We start from the raw sequence: 16423 nt of genomic DNA, 5'->3' as shown, positions 1-16423 counted from the left end.
TACAAACATCCGTTAGAGTTCCTTCTTTCAATTATTTTGGTTATATACCCAGAAGTGGAACTGCTAGATCCAATAATTTTATGTCTAGTTTTCTGAAGAACTACCATATCATTTTCCACAGAAGCTGTACCATTTTATATTCCCACTAGTGATGCACAAGTTTCCAATTTCTCCATATCATCACCAACACTTGTTATTTTTTTTCTCTTTATAATACGCATCCTAATGGATATAAAGTGATGGCCCATTGTGGTTTTCACATTTTCCTAATGATCAGTGATGCTGAGCATCTTTTTATGTGCTTATTGGTCATTTGCATACCTTCTCTGAAGAAGTGTTTGTTCAAGTCCTTTGCCCATTTTTCAATCAGGTTGTTTGCTTTTTGTTGATGAGTTGTAGGAGTTCTTTATATATTCTGGACATTAATCCCTTATCAGACACGTTGATTTCGAGTGGCTAGTAGGGTATCCATGTAGAAATATCTAGTGGGCAAATATACAACCTGATCTTGAATTCAAGAGGGAGAAACAATGATATAGACTTAATAGTCAAATTATTTGTAATAAAGTATTTTCATGTATATGAGTTTATTTAGAATCTCACAAAAATTCTGATACTTTTACAGATGAGAAATCTCAGGCAGATCTCCTGACTACAAATCCCAAGATTATTTGGAAGTGTTTCAGGGATCAAAAGGAAAAAGCTGGCCAAACTGAGTTCTGGGCCCTGTCCCAGTCCCAAAACAGCTCAAATTTTCCTGCTGCAAAAACTGGAATATCATCTAAGATTTCATTTGAGACCACTACATTATATGACACTAACTTGTTATTCAATCGATAAATCATGTCTGACTCTGAGACCCCGTGGCTCCTCTGTCCTCCTGGAGTTTGCTCAAATTCATGTCCACTGAGTCAGTGATGCTATCTAACCATCTTATCTTCTGCTGCTCTCTTCTCCTTTTGCCTTCAATCCTTCCCAGCATCAGGGTCTTTTGCAATGAGTTGGCTCTTCGCATCAGTTAACCAAACTACTGAAGCTTCAGTTTCAGCATCATCCCTTCCAATGGTATTCAGGATTGATTTCCTTTAGGACTAACAGGTTTGATCTCCTTGCAGTCCAAGGGACTGTCCAGAGTCTTCTCCAGCACCACAATTCAAAAGTATCAATTCTTCGGTGCCCAGTTTTCTAACTTATGTTCACAAAATAGTCATTGAAGATACAGAAATAAACAAGATTGGTTAATTAGAAAACTTGGGGCAAGATGGTAATCCTACTTTTGTGGAGTAAGAGAATAAAGAAGAAAGGTAGAAAGAAAAACCAGAATGATGAAGTAAAACAAAAATCTAGGAAAAAGTATTTTAAAAGACTATAGAAAATTCTATATAGAGGTTATAAAGGATGAGGACTGAGAAAAGGATACTATGTCTGGCAATCATGAGGTCACTGGTAACCTTTAAGAGATCAATTTTAACATAGTGACTGAAAGCAGAAGTCAGATTGAAAAGGCTTCAGAGGTGGCACGAAAGTTAAAGGAAAGGTAACAAACATGGAATACCTCAACAATTTTGGTACAATAATAATAGTGAATGAACATTTTCATAATACCTAATAGGAGTTAGGCTCTGTTCTAAATACCTAACATATTGATTTATCCTCAAAACAACTGTTGGTCCTAGAGGAGGAAATGGCAACCCACTCCAGTATTCTTGAGGAAATCCCAAGGACAGAAGAGCCTAACGGGCTACAGTCCATGAGGCCACAAAGAGTCGGACAAGATTGAGCATGTACCACCACCACCACGGTTGGGGAAACTGAGACGTAGTGAGGAGCCAGAATTCTGAGGCTACCTGCTGTATGGTCTCCACATATATGTGATAATATATATGATAGAATATGCAAATATACATACCAGTAAACAGTGCAATAATATTGAGAGTTTAATCTATAGAAAACTGAATCACTATGTTGTATACCTGAAACTAATATAAAATTGTAAGTAAACTGTACTTTAATTAAAAATAAAAACAATAATGTAATACTGAATGAGAGAAAAGATCAGCAAAATTATTTCTTCACAAGAGGAAACCATAACATGGAGAAGGTTTTTATACCACTAACATCAGTGTATGTTGGTGATTCTTGACAGTCCTGTCAGTTTACCAGGTATTGATAGATTTAAGCAAAATAAAAACAGGATGACTTTTCCTGAATGTATTAATGCTACCAGCTTCCATTCAACAAGACCATGAATCAGTAGGGAAGAGATGCAATTATCTCCAAGTGCTTTTAAAGGCATAATACATTTTCCCCCTGATTACAGAATGCAGGCTAATGAATGGATGGATAGACCAAAATCTATTTTACTGATTAGCTCTATCATATATTTGTACCTTAAAAAAGCAATAATTTTTTTTAAAAAGATCCTATGAAGATATAATAAAGTTATTCTAAAGACAGAAATCTGTAAAATTTATACTGAGGGAAAAAAAAAAATCTGGCAATATTTCTGTCATCTTCTTGCCTGCTAATGTCAACCCTTTGAGTCCACTATGAACTAGAGAACTATAGGGAAGAAAAATGTTAACACAGAAAGAACTTCATGAAGGGTCAATCTAACCAGTAAGCAATAAAAAATGTTTTCAATCTCTATTATACTATTAAACATAATTTTAATATTTCTATAATTGAAGTTATATTAAAATAGAGTTAATTTATCCAGCTAGACCCATTTCTCTAGTTAATCTCTTTCTACTCTTTACCTCAACAGTAACTACCTCTATTATTAGAGAACATTGTGCTAAATGCTATTTTAATATGTATCCTATACTAAACTACACACTCCTTAAATACAGAATTTATGTTGTATTTTGCACTGAGTACTTCAGAATGTTAAATGTAAGTTTTACAAATGAGTGAAGGAGTGAACAAACATGAATAAAGTTATATGTTGGTGTTACATTTATACAAGTGTCTTTTGATGGTAAGAATTTATACACTTTTGCATAGGACCTTTTCAAAACACAGACACACATTTTTTAAGTAAAAGAGAATAATTTCCTTTGAGATCCATTAGTAAACCTAAAGATAGACAGAAGAAAACAGGCTGAAATAGAAAAAAGAGTTGACAGAGTCCAAAGCATTGTGTAGTAAATATTACATAATATTTTGATTGTCTACAGTAAGTTTAAAAACACTGAAAATGCTAATAAAGGTGATCATTTTTCTAGAACAGTGTCTTTCAACCCTGGCTGCACATAAAACATCTAGGAGCTCTTTAAAAATTCTGAGGATCAGTCCTCATACTCAACAGATTTTTAATTAATTTAGGGTGAGTCCTTGGCACTTTCTTTAAAATCTCCCCAGCGATTTTAATGTGAAATCAACAATTGGGACCTACCATTCTTTCCTCTAAAACCAATTTCTGAGGCAAAATTTACATTCAATAAAATTCACTAATTTTTTTGTAGTATAATTGTTTTACAATGTTGTGTTCGTTTCTGCTGTACAACAAAGTAAATCAGCTATATTAGGTTTCAGAGAATCAGGGTCAAGTACTCACTCAGTTTACAATCTCCCACCTACATAAAGATGGCAACATAATGTAGTTCTTAGAAGCATAGGCTCTGGTATCCAACTTGGGTTTGTAGTCTAAGGTAGGAAAACACAAAGTATTTTGGAATGATTTCCACCCAGAGTAAGTAAACAGTTATTTACTGAGCTTTACACAAAACAAGTGACCAAATATCCAATGAAAAGAATCAGAAACTAGTTAATAAGCCTCATTGGTATTTTTAAATTTATATAATGTTTTCAAAATCAAAAACATGCAGAAATTACATTTTGCCAGTATATCTCCTAGGCTCCCATTACATACAAATCAATAGAGAGAGATTTTCATACTGTCTAAATATTTTTGAATTATATAACAGCTTGTTCATTCATTCAATAAGCATTTACTGAGTACCAATTTAAGGTATATCACATTATATATTCTAAGAGGGAGAACAATTTTTCTCAATACTGAGAACCAAAAATTAATCAGTTGGCTATACGGGGTTATGAAAAGTATCAGAGAAATTCATCATATGATAATATAATGCTAAAGCTAATATTAAAATGAGTGTGACTTCTTCAGTATACCAGCTCCAAGACAGGTTAAAAGTGGCCAAGAAGCATGCTGCCTATATGAGGGAAGAAATAAGCCTATATATAAACCACACGGTAGAAAATTTACATAATAGTAATCTGGAATGGACTGTAATATATTTCTACTATCACAATTCCAAACCATATTAACTTAGGGCTTGAAAAAAGTTGAGCTTCCCTGGTGGCTCAGATGGAAATGATCCACCTGCAATGCAGGAGACCCAGGTTTGATCCCTGGGTGAGGAAGATTCCCTCAAGAAGGGAATGGCTACCCACTCCAGTTTTTTTTTTAATTGGAGGCTAATTACTTACAATATTGTAGTGGTTTTTGCCATACATTGACATGAATCAGCCATGGGTGTACATATGTACCCCATCCTGAACACCCCTCCATCCCATCCCTCAGGATCATCCCAGTGCACCAGCCCTGAGTGCCCTGTCTCATGCATCAAACCTGGACTGGCAATCTATTTCAAAAATGGTAATATACATGTTTCAATGCTGTTCTCTCAAATCATCCCGCCCTCACCTTCTCCCACAGAATCCAAAAGTCTCTTCTTTGTATCTGTGTCTCTTTTGCTGTCTCGCATACAGAGTCATCATTACCATCTTTCTAAATTCCATGTATATGCAATAATATACTGTATTGGTGTTTTTCTTTCTGACTTACTTCACTCTGTATAATAGGCTCCAGTTTCATCCACCTCATTAGAACTGATTCAAATGCGTTCTTTTTAATAGCTGAGTAATATTCCATTGTATATATGTACCATGGCTTTCTTATCCATTCGTCTGCTGATGGACATCTAGGTTGCTTCCATGTCCTGGCTATTGCAAACAACGCTGCGATGAACATTGGGGTACACGTGTCTCTTTCAATTCTGGTTTCCTTGGTATGTATGCCCAGCAGTGGGATTGCAGGGTCATATGGCAGTTCTATTTCCAGTTTTTTAAGAAATCTCCACACTGTTCTCCATAGTGGCTGTACTAGTTTGCATTCCTACCAACAGTGTAAGAGGGTTCCCTTTTCTCTGCACCCTCTCCACCATTTCTTGTTTGTAGACTTTTTGATAGCAGCCATTCTGACCAGCGTGAGATGGTACCTCATTGTGGTTTTGATTTGCATTTCTCAGATAATGAGTGATGTTTAGTATCTTTTCATGTGTTTGTTAGCCATCTGTATATCTTCTTTGGAGAAATGTCTGTTTAGTTCTTTGGCCCAGTTTTTTGATTGGGTCATTTATTTTTTCTGGTATTGAGCTACATGAGCTGCTTGAATATTTTTGAGATTAATTCTTTGTCAGTTGCTTCATTTGCTATCATTTTCTCCCATTCTGAAAGCTGTCTTTTCATCTTGCTTATAGTTTCCTTTGTTGTGCAAAAGCTTTTAAGTTTAATTAGGTCCCATTTGTTTATTTTTGCTTTTATTTCCATTGCTCTGGGGGGTGGGTCATAGAGGATCCTGCTGTGATTTATGTCAGAGAGTGTTTTGCCTATGTTCTCCTCTAGGAGTTTTATAGTTTCTGGTCTTACATTTAGATCTTTAATCCATTTTTAGTTTATTTTTGTGTATGGTGTTAGAAAGTGTTCTAGTTTCATTCTTTTACAAGTGGTTGACCAGTTTTCCCAGCACCACTTGTTAAAGAGATTGTCTTTTCTCCACTGTATATTCTTGCCTCCTTGGTCACAGATAAGGTGTCCATAGGTGCGTGGATTTATCTCTGGGCTTTCTATTTTGTTCCATTGATCTATATTTCTGTCTTTGTGCCAGTACCATGCTGTCTTGATGACTGTAGCTTTGTAGTATAGTCTGAAGTCAGTCAGGTTGATTCCTCCAGTTCCATTCTTCTTTCTCAAGCTTGCTTTGGCTATTTGCCACTCCAGTATTCTCGTCTGGAGAATTCCACGGACAGGGGAGTTTGGCAGGCTACAGTCCATGGGGTTGCAAAGAGTTGGACACAACTGAGCAACTAACACTTTGGAAAAAGTTAAGACATGGTTCACATGCTTTCAGGATTACCTATTTCTTTTTTTGTTTACATTTTAATTTATTTTATTTCTGTACAAATTAAAGATGCACTGAAAAATAAACCAATAAAAAGAAATGAGAGGTCCAGAGCAGGGGCATTCCTGGATGGGAGCAGGCAAGCCTGGTCATGATCAAGCATAGCCCTTGTCCTGTCCCAGCCAGTCTGAGTTGGAAGATAACTGTCAGCCACTCTGTCGATATCAAAGCCCAAGTGATGTCCCAGTAGGAGAGTAAGCTCCAGCCACTTCTGCCAACTCCTCAAGAACTCCCAGCTTAGAGAAGCAGCGTATCCAGTGGGAGTTCAGAGTGGGACATGGGCTGACTCTGTGAGGAACTGGAAGTTGACAATCAGGCTCCCTACAGAACTATTTGGTGTTGGGGTCTCTCCAGCTGGAAAGAAGGATGGCACCTCTCCCAGGTCTTAATTTATTTTGCAAGTCAGTTACCAGGCTTAGTTATCTCCGACAATGTGCCTCTATCCATTGGGTGATCACCAATCATTGCAGGAGACAAAAAGAAGAGTGAAAGCAGAGCGAGAAAGCTAATTGACCACCCTAAGTAACTGACATTGCAGCTGACTTCTAGACCCAAAAGAGGACTGACCATTTTTCTCTTCACCGCCTATGGTCTATACCCCAGCTCTAATGCATGTGTATGCTTTATCCCTAAAATAGGAAGCTGTTGCTAACAGTAAGCTAACTTAGCAGCCCCTCCTCCTGTACTAATTCTGGGATCCCCACTTCTTCCTGCCTGCCCCTTTCTTCTTAGAGGACAGTCCAAAAGGCCACATAAAATTGCCAGGGTCTTGGTACCTCCAAATGCCCCAACAATGAATCATACAAAGTAAACTCAGAAACTACATTCATTAGCACGGAATTAGCAGGAAAAAGAAGGTACAGTGAGGGGATAGGGGCATCAGTAGGACATGACAGAGTGGTAGAATTCTTAATCTCAGAAACAAAGTGCCTCCTTAAACCTCTCCCTCCCAGCAAAGAGACTGAGGTCAGCGTACAAGACTTACAAGATATCCAACTGTACTTATTTCTCTGCTCTCCTAGGGTTCTTTCTGCAAGCTGGCCTAGGATTCTGTTCTGTTTGCTCACTTGCTCTAGGTCAGTAGCTGCAGAACTTCCTTATGCATATAACAGAGAAAGTCCATACAAGGTGCCCTCCAGCTCAGGCTCTTATGTCCCATCAGGATGAGCTTGAACAGCATCTCCATCTTGCCCTCCTGTTTCTCCATGACAAACCTCATGCACTGCAATCTCTATGCCTTTAAACTATCAATGAGGTCTCATACTTTCATGTACAGTGTATTGTGCTGAACTGGCAGAACACTCAAGCCACTGGTGATCTGACTGAAGGAGATGCTGAAAAGGCTCTGGACAACTGAGGGTTACCTATTTCTATAAATGAGTTATAAATGGTATTCATGAAGAAAAATCTGACAGTAATCTGTTCATCCATGCGTGTATGCCCTGAGTGCTGTATTGCACAGTCATCATTTTTTATAAAGAATGATGACAGGTTTAACCTTTAAATGACCACTTATCTATCAAAAAAGTTCCACATGTATTAAAAATATTAAATAATCAATCATGCAAACCGAATCAGTTAAACTGAAATAATGCTTATCTAATAAAATAGATGTGGTGATATCTAATTTAAGCCATTTTCAACATATAAAAGTTTAAAATTCACATGAAACTATGTTATGCAACAAGAAACAAGCATGAGAAGCTGTTATGAGTTGAATTGCGTTCTCTCAAGATTGACAGGCTTCCCCAACGGCTCAGAAGGTAAAGAATTTGCAGTACAGGAGAAGCAGGAGATGCAGGTTCGATCCCTGGGTTGGGAAGATCCCCTGGAGGGGGGAAATGGCAATCCACTCCAGTATTCTTGCCTGCAAAATTCCGCGGACAGAGAAGCCTGGTGAGCTACAGTCCACAGGGTTGCAAAAGAGTCGGACACAACTGAGCAACTGAGCAATACAGATATGTTGAAGTCCTAACCTCCAGCACCTCAGAATGTGACCTTATTTGGAAATAGGGTCATTGCACATGTAATTAGTTAAACTGAGGTTACACTGGAGCAGGGTAGGCCCCTAACCCAGTATGACTGCTGTCCTTCTAAAATGGTCATGTGAAAATACAGACACATAGGAAGAATGCCATGTGACAAAAAGACTGGAGTTATGCAGGTGTATGTCAAGGAATGCCAAAGACTCCTGGCAAGCCACCAGAAGCTAGGAAGAGGCAGGAAGGATTTCCTTACTAGTTTCAGAGGGTGCATGACTCTGCTGATACCTTAATTTCAGACTTCTCTCCTCCAGAACTACGAGACAGTAAATTTCTGTTGTTTTAAGCCACCCAATTTGTGGAAGTTTGTTACAGTAGCCATAGGAAACTAATACAGCATTTTCACTATCTCTCTTGTATGTTTACTTACTAATATTAATGTCTTTATTTTTAAAATTATTTTCTAAAATAACAGTAATTTTTACCCCTTGGAGAATAGTTCTATACATTTTAACATGTATACAGATAGGTAGATAGATACATATGTATATCCATATAACCATCAACTCTAAGATACTGTTAATGTCTTGATTTTTAATAGCTGTTATTGAAACAAGTGCAATGAAACTGTTTCACACAGGCTTAAGTAAATTTCTAGTCCTTTCACTTCAAAATTTAGACTTTGTATTCACACTTTAGTAATATATTTTTAATTCCTAAAATAAAAATAACCTTTAAAAGTCTACTACCTTTAGTTTATTCATTATCTTTAAAGCTCTATCATTGAGAAGGTTGCCTTCGATAAGAATTCATCTAAAGTTTTGGAGAAAAACTGATACATCACCATTCTTCACACTAAACAGTCAGTCAACATAAAAGATACACACTGTTGCAACACTCCTACCACTTACTGCTATCAGCTTATTATACCCACAAGTATGGAGTTTTCCCTTTATCTTCTAGCACCACACATTATAAAAATTCACATCTCTCTCTCTCTTAACTGAGAAGTCTGTTTTAAACTTCTAAACATTCACTATTCACCAGACTTTTTTATTGCAGTGTAATTTACAATGTTATGTTAGTTTCAAGTGTAAAGCAAAGCGATTCAGTTACATACACACATATATATATTCTTCTTCAAATTCTTTTCCATTATAGGTTATTACAAGATATTGAGTATAGTTCCCCTGTGCTATACAGAAGATACTCATTGTTTGCCTATTTTATATGTAGTAGTCTATACAGGTTAACCCCAAATTTCTAACTTATCTCACCCCCAACTTCCACTATCCCCTTTGGTAACCATGTTTGTTTTCTATGTCTGTGACTCTATTTCCATTTTGTAAATAATTCATTTGTATCACTTTCCAGATTCCACGTATAAGTTATATGATATCTGTCTTTGACTAACTTCATTTAGTGTGATAATCTCTAGGTCCATCCGTGTTGCTGCAAATTATACTATGTCATACTTTTTATGGCTGAGTAATATTCCATTGAATATACGTACCACATCTTCTTAATCTATTCATCTTTCACTAGGCATTTAGGTTGCTTCCATGTCTTGGCAATTGTAAATAGTGCTGCTATGAACATTGATGCCCAGGAGTAAGACTGCTGGATCATATGATAGATCTATTTTTAGTTTTGTAAGGAACCTCCATACTCTTCTCCACAGAGGCTGAACCAATTTACATTTCCACCAACAGAGTAAGAGAGTCCATTTCTCTTCACAGCCTCTATAGCACTTATTGTTTATAGATTTTTTTATGATGGCCATTCTGACTGGTATAAGGTGATATTTCATGGTAGTTTTGATCTGCATTTCTCTAATAATTAGTAATACTGAGCATCTTTTCATGTGCCTGTTGGCCATCTTCATGTCTTCTTTGGAGAAATGTTTATTTAGGTCTTCTGCCTATTTTTTTTTATTAGACCATTTGCTTTTTTCATATTAAACTATAGGAGCTGTTTGTATATTTTGGAAATTAACAAACACTTGAATATTAAGATATGTGTGTGAGGTACTGTGGTGGAGGAGGAAGGAGAAAATTCATTGCTTAAGAAAGAAAAAGAGCAATGTGATTTTAACCTGGTAAGTTTCTACTCTAAAAAATGTTACCACTTATCCCTTAAAGGTATGCAGCTGCTTTCCCTGCTGGAATATCTCACATATAAATTAAGTCATTTTTCCCCATGTAGAAATTTTATTATGATTTTATATCTATTCTAACTTACAGTGCTATACAGCTTTTTAGGTGAGGCTATCTTTTGTTCCTCTAAATAACATAGATTAAAAATAAATTACCTGTAGAAATCAACACCAGCAATACTTATTACTGCTGCACTTCACAAAAGCTGTACCACAGAAAAATTACACATATGTTTATTGATAATATATACATGCTCATAATTATAAACTTAACTACTTAATGTGTAAGCTATGAATAACTTCTTGAAATGGATCTTTTTATTATTATTGACTTTGTCATTTCATTTCTTTCACATAAAGTAGTACTTAGGATTGTGGCTGTAGTCTTGAAGACTATCCACACACAAATTATGCATTTATTAGAAAATGTATAGGCTAAAACTATGGGGCTCAACTGTCAGAATCTATGATAATTTCTGGATAAACATTTGTATAATTAAGATATACCAACACTGAAGGACCCTGTAAGACTTTATCCAATTTTTGAAAATCTAAATATTCAAATAAATATAATGTTTCTGCATACAAGAGAAAAACTATCAATGCTTCTTTTCCATCAATCAAGTCAGATTTCCCTGAGAAGACACAATCCTCCTTTAAGTTCTACCAGAGACATGAATTTAAAATATGATGATGGGTCAACATCTTAAAATTATTAGTAAATTATAGTTGTACCATTCTTATACCATCTGCAGATTCCTGAGTAAGTATTTTCCCAAGGTTTATACCACCACTATTTCCATGGGCTCCTTAGACAGGTTAAAATGCAGATGCTTAAAACATCTGAACTCTATTACCTTCATAATACTGAGAGAACAGAAAAGTCTATTCACAGAGCTTCAAACTTACAGATGTCCATGAAAAGACTAATTTATAATTTTCCCCTTTAAAAGGAGCAATACCTCTGATTCAGTACTGTCTTGTAAAAGAAATGTATCCTTTGAGCATAACAAGCTACAGTCCTCCCATTTCTTTATATCAAGCTAGGAAACTTTTAGTTCTAATTCAAAATCAGATGTTTTCTACAGAGCATTTGTGTTTTAACCAGTCCATGACTTCCCATTACCAGATTCCATGTGGAAAGTAATCAGAAGTCACTGAATATAAATACTCTTTGTACAAAGTCTTTGTTGTTTAATTTATTTTCTTTCAATTTTTTTCTTTTATGTTGTGTTTTCTTTATTTTTAAATTTACTTATTTAAGTAATAAAATATTTAAAATACTTCATGTTTACCTTGTTTAAATCCCTTTATGAATCTTTTCTTTAAAAGAATGTTTAAAAGAAATACCCTAACTTTTCTTACTTCCTAAAGCATCGGCCTTCAGTAACTTTCCAATTCTGAAGTTTTAACTATGGCTTGAATGTAGTAAGGAAATAAATAAGAATTTTTAATAGTAGCACTGAGTAATTATATTGAGGGTTTTTTTAAGTAGTTTTATTTATTTACTATTTTTGGCTGTGCTGGATATTCCTTGCTGCTCAGGCTCTTCTCCAGCTGTGGTGAGCGAGGGCTACTCGCTACTTGCGGAGCATGAACTTCTCATTGCAATGGCATCTCTTGCTGCAGGGCACAGGCTCTAGGACACATGGGCTCAGTAGCTGCGGCTCTCAGGCTCTAGAGCACAGGCTCAGTAGTTATGGCGCATGCGCTTAGTTGCTCCAAGGCATGTGGTACCTTCCAGGATCAGGGACTGAACCCATGTCTCCTGCACTGGCAGGCAGATTCTTTCCCACTGATCCACCAGCGAAGCCCCTATATTGAATCTGAAGTGAAATTATAAAGTGAAGAACATGATTACTGTCTTGCTATATACAAATCATTTTTTTGCTTATCTCTTGGTAATACTTTTATAAAACCTATCATCTAGATCGTCACATTCTCACATTTTAGGTTTAAGAGGTGAGGAATGGTTCTCTAACTTTACATACTAAACGATGGTTTAGGACTTCCCTGGTGGTCCAGTGGTTAAAACTCTGTGCTCCCAACACAGGGCACACGTGTCTGATCTCTGGTGGAGGAAGACAATGCATGATGCAGCTAAAAAAATTAACAGTGGTTCATGCCAAGATACAAAACTCAGAATGATAAAGAATGGAATATTCTCTTTCACCCTCACTAGCATAAATTAAAATCAGAAAAATAAAGATTACACAACTCATGTTTCTCAAACAGCATTACTTAAAAATGATTAATTCATATCCTACCTTCATCTATGAAATCCAATGTAAGAATCAGAAAATATGCTTAAATATATTATTTCTCCAGTCCCTAAAACTATCATACAAGAGCTCATCATCCTAAGAAGCATGCCAACTCTCATACTGTAGAAGAAAAAGATCTGATTTAAACATGACCTGGATCACTCACAACATCTGATTTCATTTAGAACTTGACATTATAGTCACTTTCAAAATACATACTTCCTTAAAACTCTTCTCTCTCAATTGCCCCTTCAAAGTTTGAAAATTCTTTCAAATACAGTATCTCTCACTATAAAATGACTACTTAAATTGAAACTTTTCAATTCAAAATATTTAAACAAGAAACTTAAAAATTGATGTAAACTCATAAAAAGAGTATGATCTACAGATGAATAAAGAAATGCCTATATTCATTTTCATGTTTTCAGAATTAAAGCTGCACACCTTAATTACCTGTTATTCAATTCATTATTACAAATATGTACAGAAACACACAAAGGAATATCCTCAAATAAACAAAACTTTCTCAATCTACTGTTTCTGTATTCTGACACAGGATAAACTTAGATAAATCTACACTTCACATTTGCAAAACAAATTGTGGTATATGTTGCTTTAAAAAGAAACAGGATTCAGTGATTCTCAATAATCAAAAGTAGGTTGCTTTATATGAAACACCACAATGTGCTACTCTTCAAATGAAGAAAAAAAAAATTTCAAATATGTCAGTTTCACCTGGGGAGAAGAGAGCTAGATGTTTGGGCTTCCTGTTTATGTGTGTTCCTGGGTCTGTTTAATTCTAAAAACAGCCTCTCTCCAACTCCTTTCAAAAATCAATATTTTTTCAGTAAATATGAGCATATACTGTATAATAAAAGGCATAAAGATAATGTGTACTTCCAAAGTGCTACAATAGTCCAAGTAGAAAAAAAAAATCAGTGCTTAAATGTCCCCACATAGCAAGTCAATGTTAAACAATGTCATTTTTTCCCGTTTCTCCCTATCCATTCCACAAATCAGGACTACTGAATTTGTATATTTAATAAGATGAACAAACTGACTAGAAGCTCTGGAGCAATAAAAGAAAAAGAAATCCTTTTCATTTCCCCACAAACAAAAAGATAAAACAAAAGCAAATATGAAGACTTGTTAATTTGAAAAACCCAACGTGACCAGCTTTTGATTTACCCCAGTCTGACAAGGAAGACAGACCCCACCCCCACTCCAGATTGTGCCTTTTTTTTTTTCCTTGGGTGGGGGTGTGGAGAAGAAGCTGTCACATTTCCATCTTCGGGTATTGTTAAGTCCACAGCCTAGATTCCCAAGTATCACTGGTCCAGGGGAAAAAAACATTAAAGCAGATAATTAAAACTGTCTGAAATGCACAGTATTTTGCTGAGGCTTTTTCCCCATTTTTAAAGTTAATTATACTCAGCTTCAATCTGCAAAGACTAGATTGCCTTTGACAGCCTGTCCCTCAAACGTTCCCTGTAAGACCGCTTGCTCCAGATTCACTAACAGTTCGCTCCTCTCTAAACTTAAATTAGAAAAACGCATTCAGAAATGATTACGTCCAGAAAGCCATACTTCCCCCATCCTTTTTGCTTTGGCGTGGGGTGCAGAACGAAGAATAAAAAAGAGATCTATTCGCTCTTCAAACAAAAAGAAATGGGGGTAGTGGGGGAAAGAGCAGCAGTGGACCTGACGAAATGTTGAGAAAAGTTTTTTATGTGACTAGTTTGTCCTTTGGCAGAGGATAGGGAGTTGGGCAAAAAGCCGGGGTCCTGGCTCAGGGCTTGTGCAAAGAGAAGGCACCTGCGGAAGAGGAGGCCGGGGACCGGAGAGAAGCCGAGCGAGCACCTACCGACTTGCAGCACATTCTCCACGGAGCCGCTGTCCAGCAGACGGATGCCCCGGCGGAACGGGAGCCCCTCGCCGCCAACGCCGCCGGCCACTCCAGCCCCAGAGCCCAGTCCGGGGGACGCCCCCGCCACGGCGGCCCCGGGGGCGGAGCCGGCCGGAGCGGCGGCCCCGGGGGGTGGCGGCGGCCCCTCCTCGGCCGGCGAAGCCCCCGCGGCGCCGCCAGCCGCGCCGGCGCCAGGGCCGCCGCGGTACTGGAAGCTGGAGTACATGCAGATCTCCCGCTCATTCCGCGGGAAGGACCAGTAGACGATGCGGCGCTGCACGGGCTCCGGGATCCGCTCAAAGCGCTCCTCCACCCGTTCGTACGCCCACTTTTCTGCTACCGTCTTGGCGGCGCAGTCCAGCAAGGACTCGGGCTGCAGGTGGGGGCGGGCCCCCGGGGATAGGCAGCTGCCGCCGACGCCCCCCACCCCGCCGCCGGCCGCCCCGGGCGAACCGCGAGGGTGGTGAGCCTGCGGACTGGGCCAAGAGCACAGGCGCTTGGCCGGAGAGACCGGCGACGGCGAGAGCAGTTCCTCTCGCTCACCTCCTTCCGCCATTGCTGGGGACTGACTGACTGACTGAGGCGGCGGCGGCGGCACCGGCTGCGGCGGAGACCCCGGCCACGGCCACGCGCCCCGCGCAAGCGCCCAGCTGCGGCACTGGGGGGCGGGGCGAGCAAACCCGCGAGCCGGCCGGCCCGAGTGGGGAGCCTGGGCCGGTACGGTGCGCGCGCCGCGAGGGCCGGCAGGGGCGGCCTGAGGACGAGCGGGAGGCGGCGCGCGCTGTCCGGGCCGCCGCGAGCGCGAGGAGGGACGGGAGCGAGCGCGGGCTGGCGGCGCGCGCCAGGCGCAGACGGCCCAGAACGCGCACCGAGCGCTCGCGCCGGGCCGACTTCCACCTAGGGGACACCCAGGGACGAGGAGCGCCCGGCACCCTCGCCAGCCCGCGCGCCTCCGGCCCACCTGCAGCCTGGAGGGAAAGGAGTGGACTGTGCGGCCAAGTGCAACGGCCCGGAGCGAGTATTGCGCGAAGCCGCAAGCAAAGTGTTAGGCTTGCGGGGCGGAGAAAGAGAACTCAAAATCAAGGGTCCTCTGGTAGATGGACCAGACGGGCGACGGCCACAGAGGAGCGAATGATCTGGCAGAAAGACGCTAGGAAGACGCTAGGGGGAAAAAATCGGAAAGTTCCATTGCTGAAAACTCGCCTCATACCACAGCAATGTAGAATAGTCAGCGGTCCCCTCTAGAGCCAGGCAAAGTCGCGCCAGCCCCTGACTGGACAATGGGGCGCCAAGATCTCACCGCCACGGCAGCTACAGCCTCCGTGGGTTTTGAAGGGTTTTAGAACCTTGCATCCTAGGGAACAAAACACTTTCGTGCGGTTTTTAGTACAATTCTCTAATCACCTGAGTCCAGTCTCAATTAGGGCTTTACATATTCCTCACTTGGCTCAGTCTTCTGCACATTCATATTAATTATAACAAGTAACACACATATTTTTATATATTTGTGTAATGGTCCGTCAAGTCAAAGCTATCGTTTTTCTAGTAGTCATGTATGGGTGTGAGAGTTGGACTATAAAGAAAGCTGAGCGCCGAAGAATTGATGCTTTTGAACTGTGGTGTTGGAGGAGATTCTTGAGAGTCCCTTGGACTGCAAGGAGATCCAACCAGTCCATCCTGAAGGAAATCAGTCCTGAGTGTTCACTGGAAGGACTGATGCTAAAGCTGAAACTCCAATACTTTGGCCACCTGGAGAGATCTGCCTCATTTGAAAAGATCCTGGTGCTGGGAAAGATTGAAGGCAAGAGGGAAGAGGGACGACAGAGGATGAGATGGTTGGATGGCATCACCGACTGGATGGACATGAGTTTGAGTAAGCTCAGGGAGTTGGTGATGGACAGGGAA

At 39.5% G+C, this 16423-nt stretch overlaps 1 protein-coding gene across 1 annotated transcript in view; it reads right to left on the bottom strand.

Moving 5' to 3' along the window:
• ZSWIM5 (zinc finger SWIM-type containing 5) overlaps nt 1-15775 on the bottom strand; it is a 166001-nt gene extending 150226 nt beyond the window's left edge. Inside the window, exon 1 of the mRNA XM_043877220.1 lies at nt 14477-15775. Coding sequence (XP_043733155.1) covers nt 14477-15074 — 598 coding nt within the window. The 5' untranslated portion in view covers nt 15075-15775. The remainder of the gene's footprint in view (nt 1-14476) is intronic.
• Nucleotides 15776-16423: the final 648 nt, after the last annotated feature.

The sequence above is a fragment of the Cervus elaphus genome, chromosome 20 (assembly GCF_910594005.1).
Source record: "Cervus elaphus chromosome 20, mCerEla1.1, whole genome shotgun sequence".
Taxonomy (NCBI): domain Eukaryota; kingdom Metazoa; phylum Chordata; class Mammalia; order Artiodactyla; family Cervidae; genus Cervus; species Cervus elaphus.
Note: the sequence above shows the minus strand (reverse complement) of the source record. Positions and strands in the feature narration are given on the sequence as shown.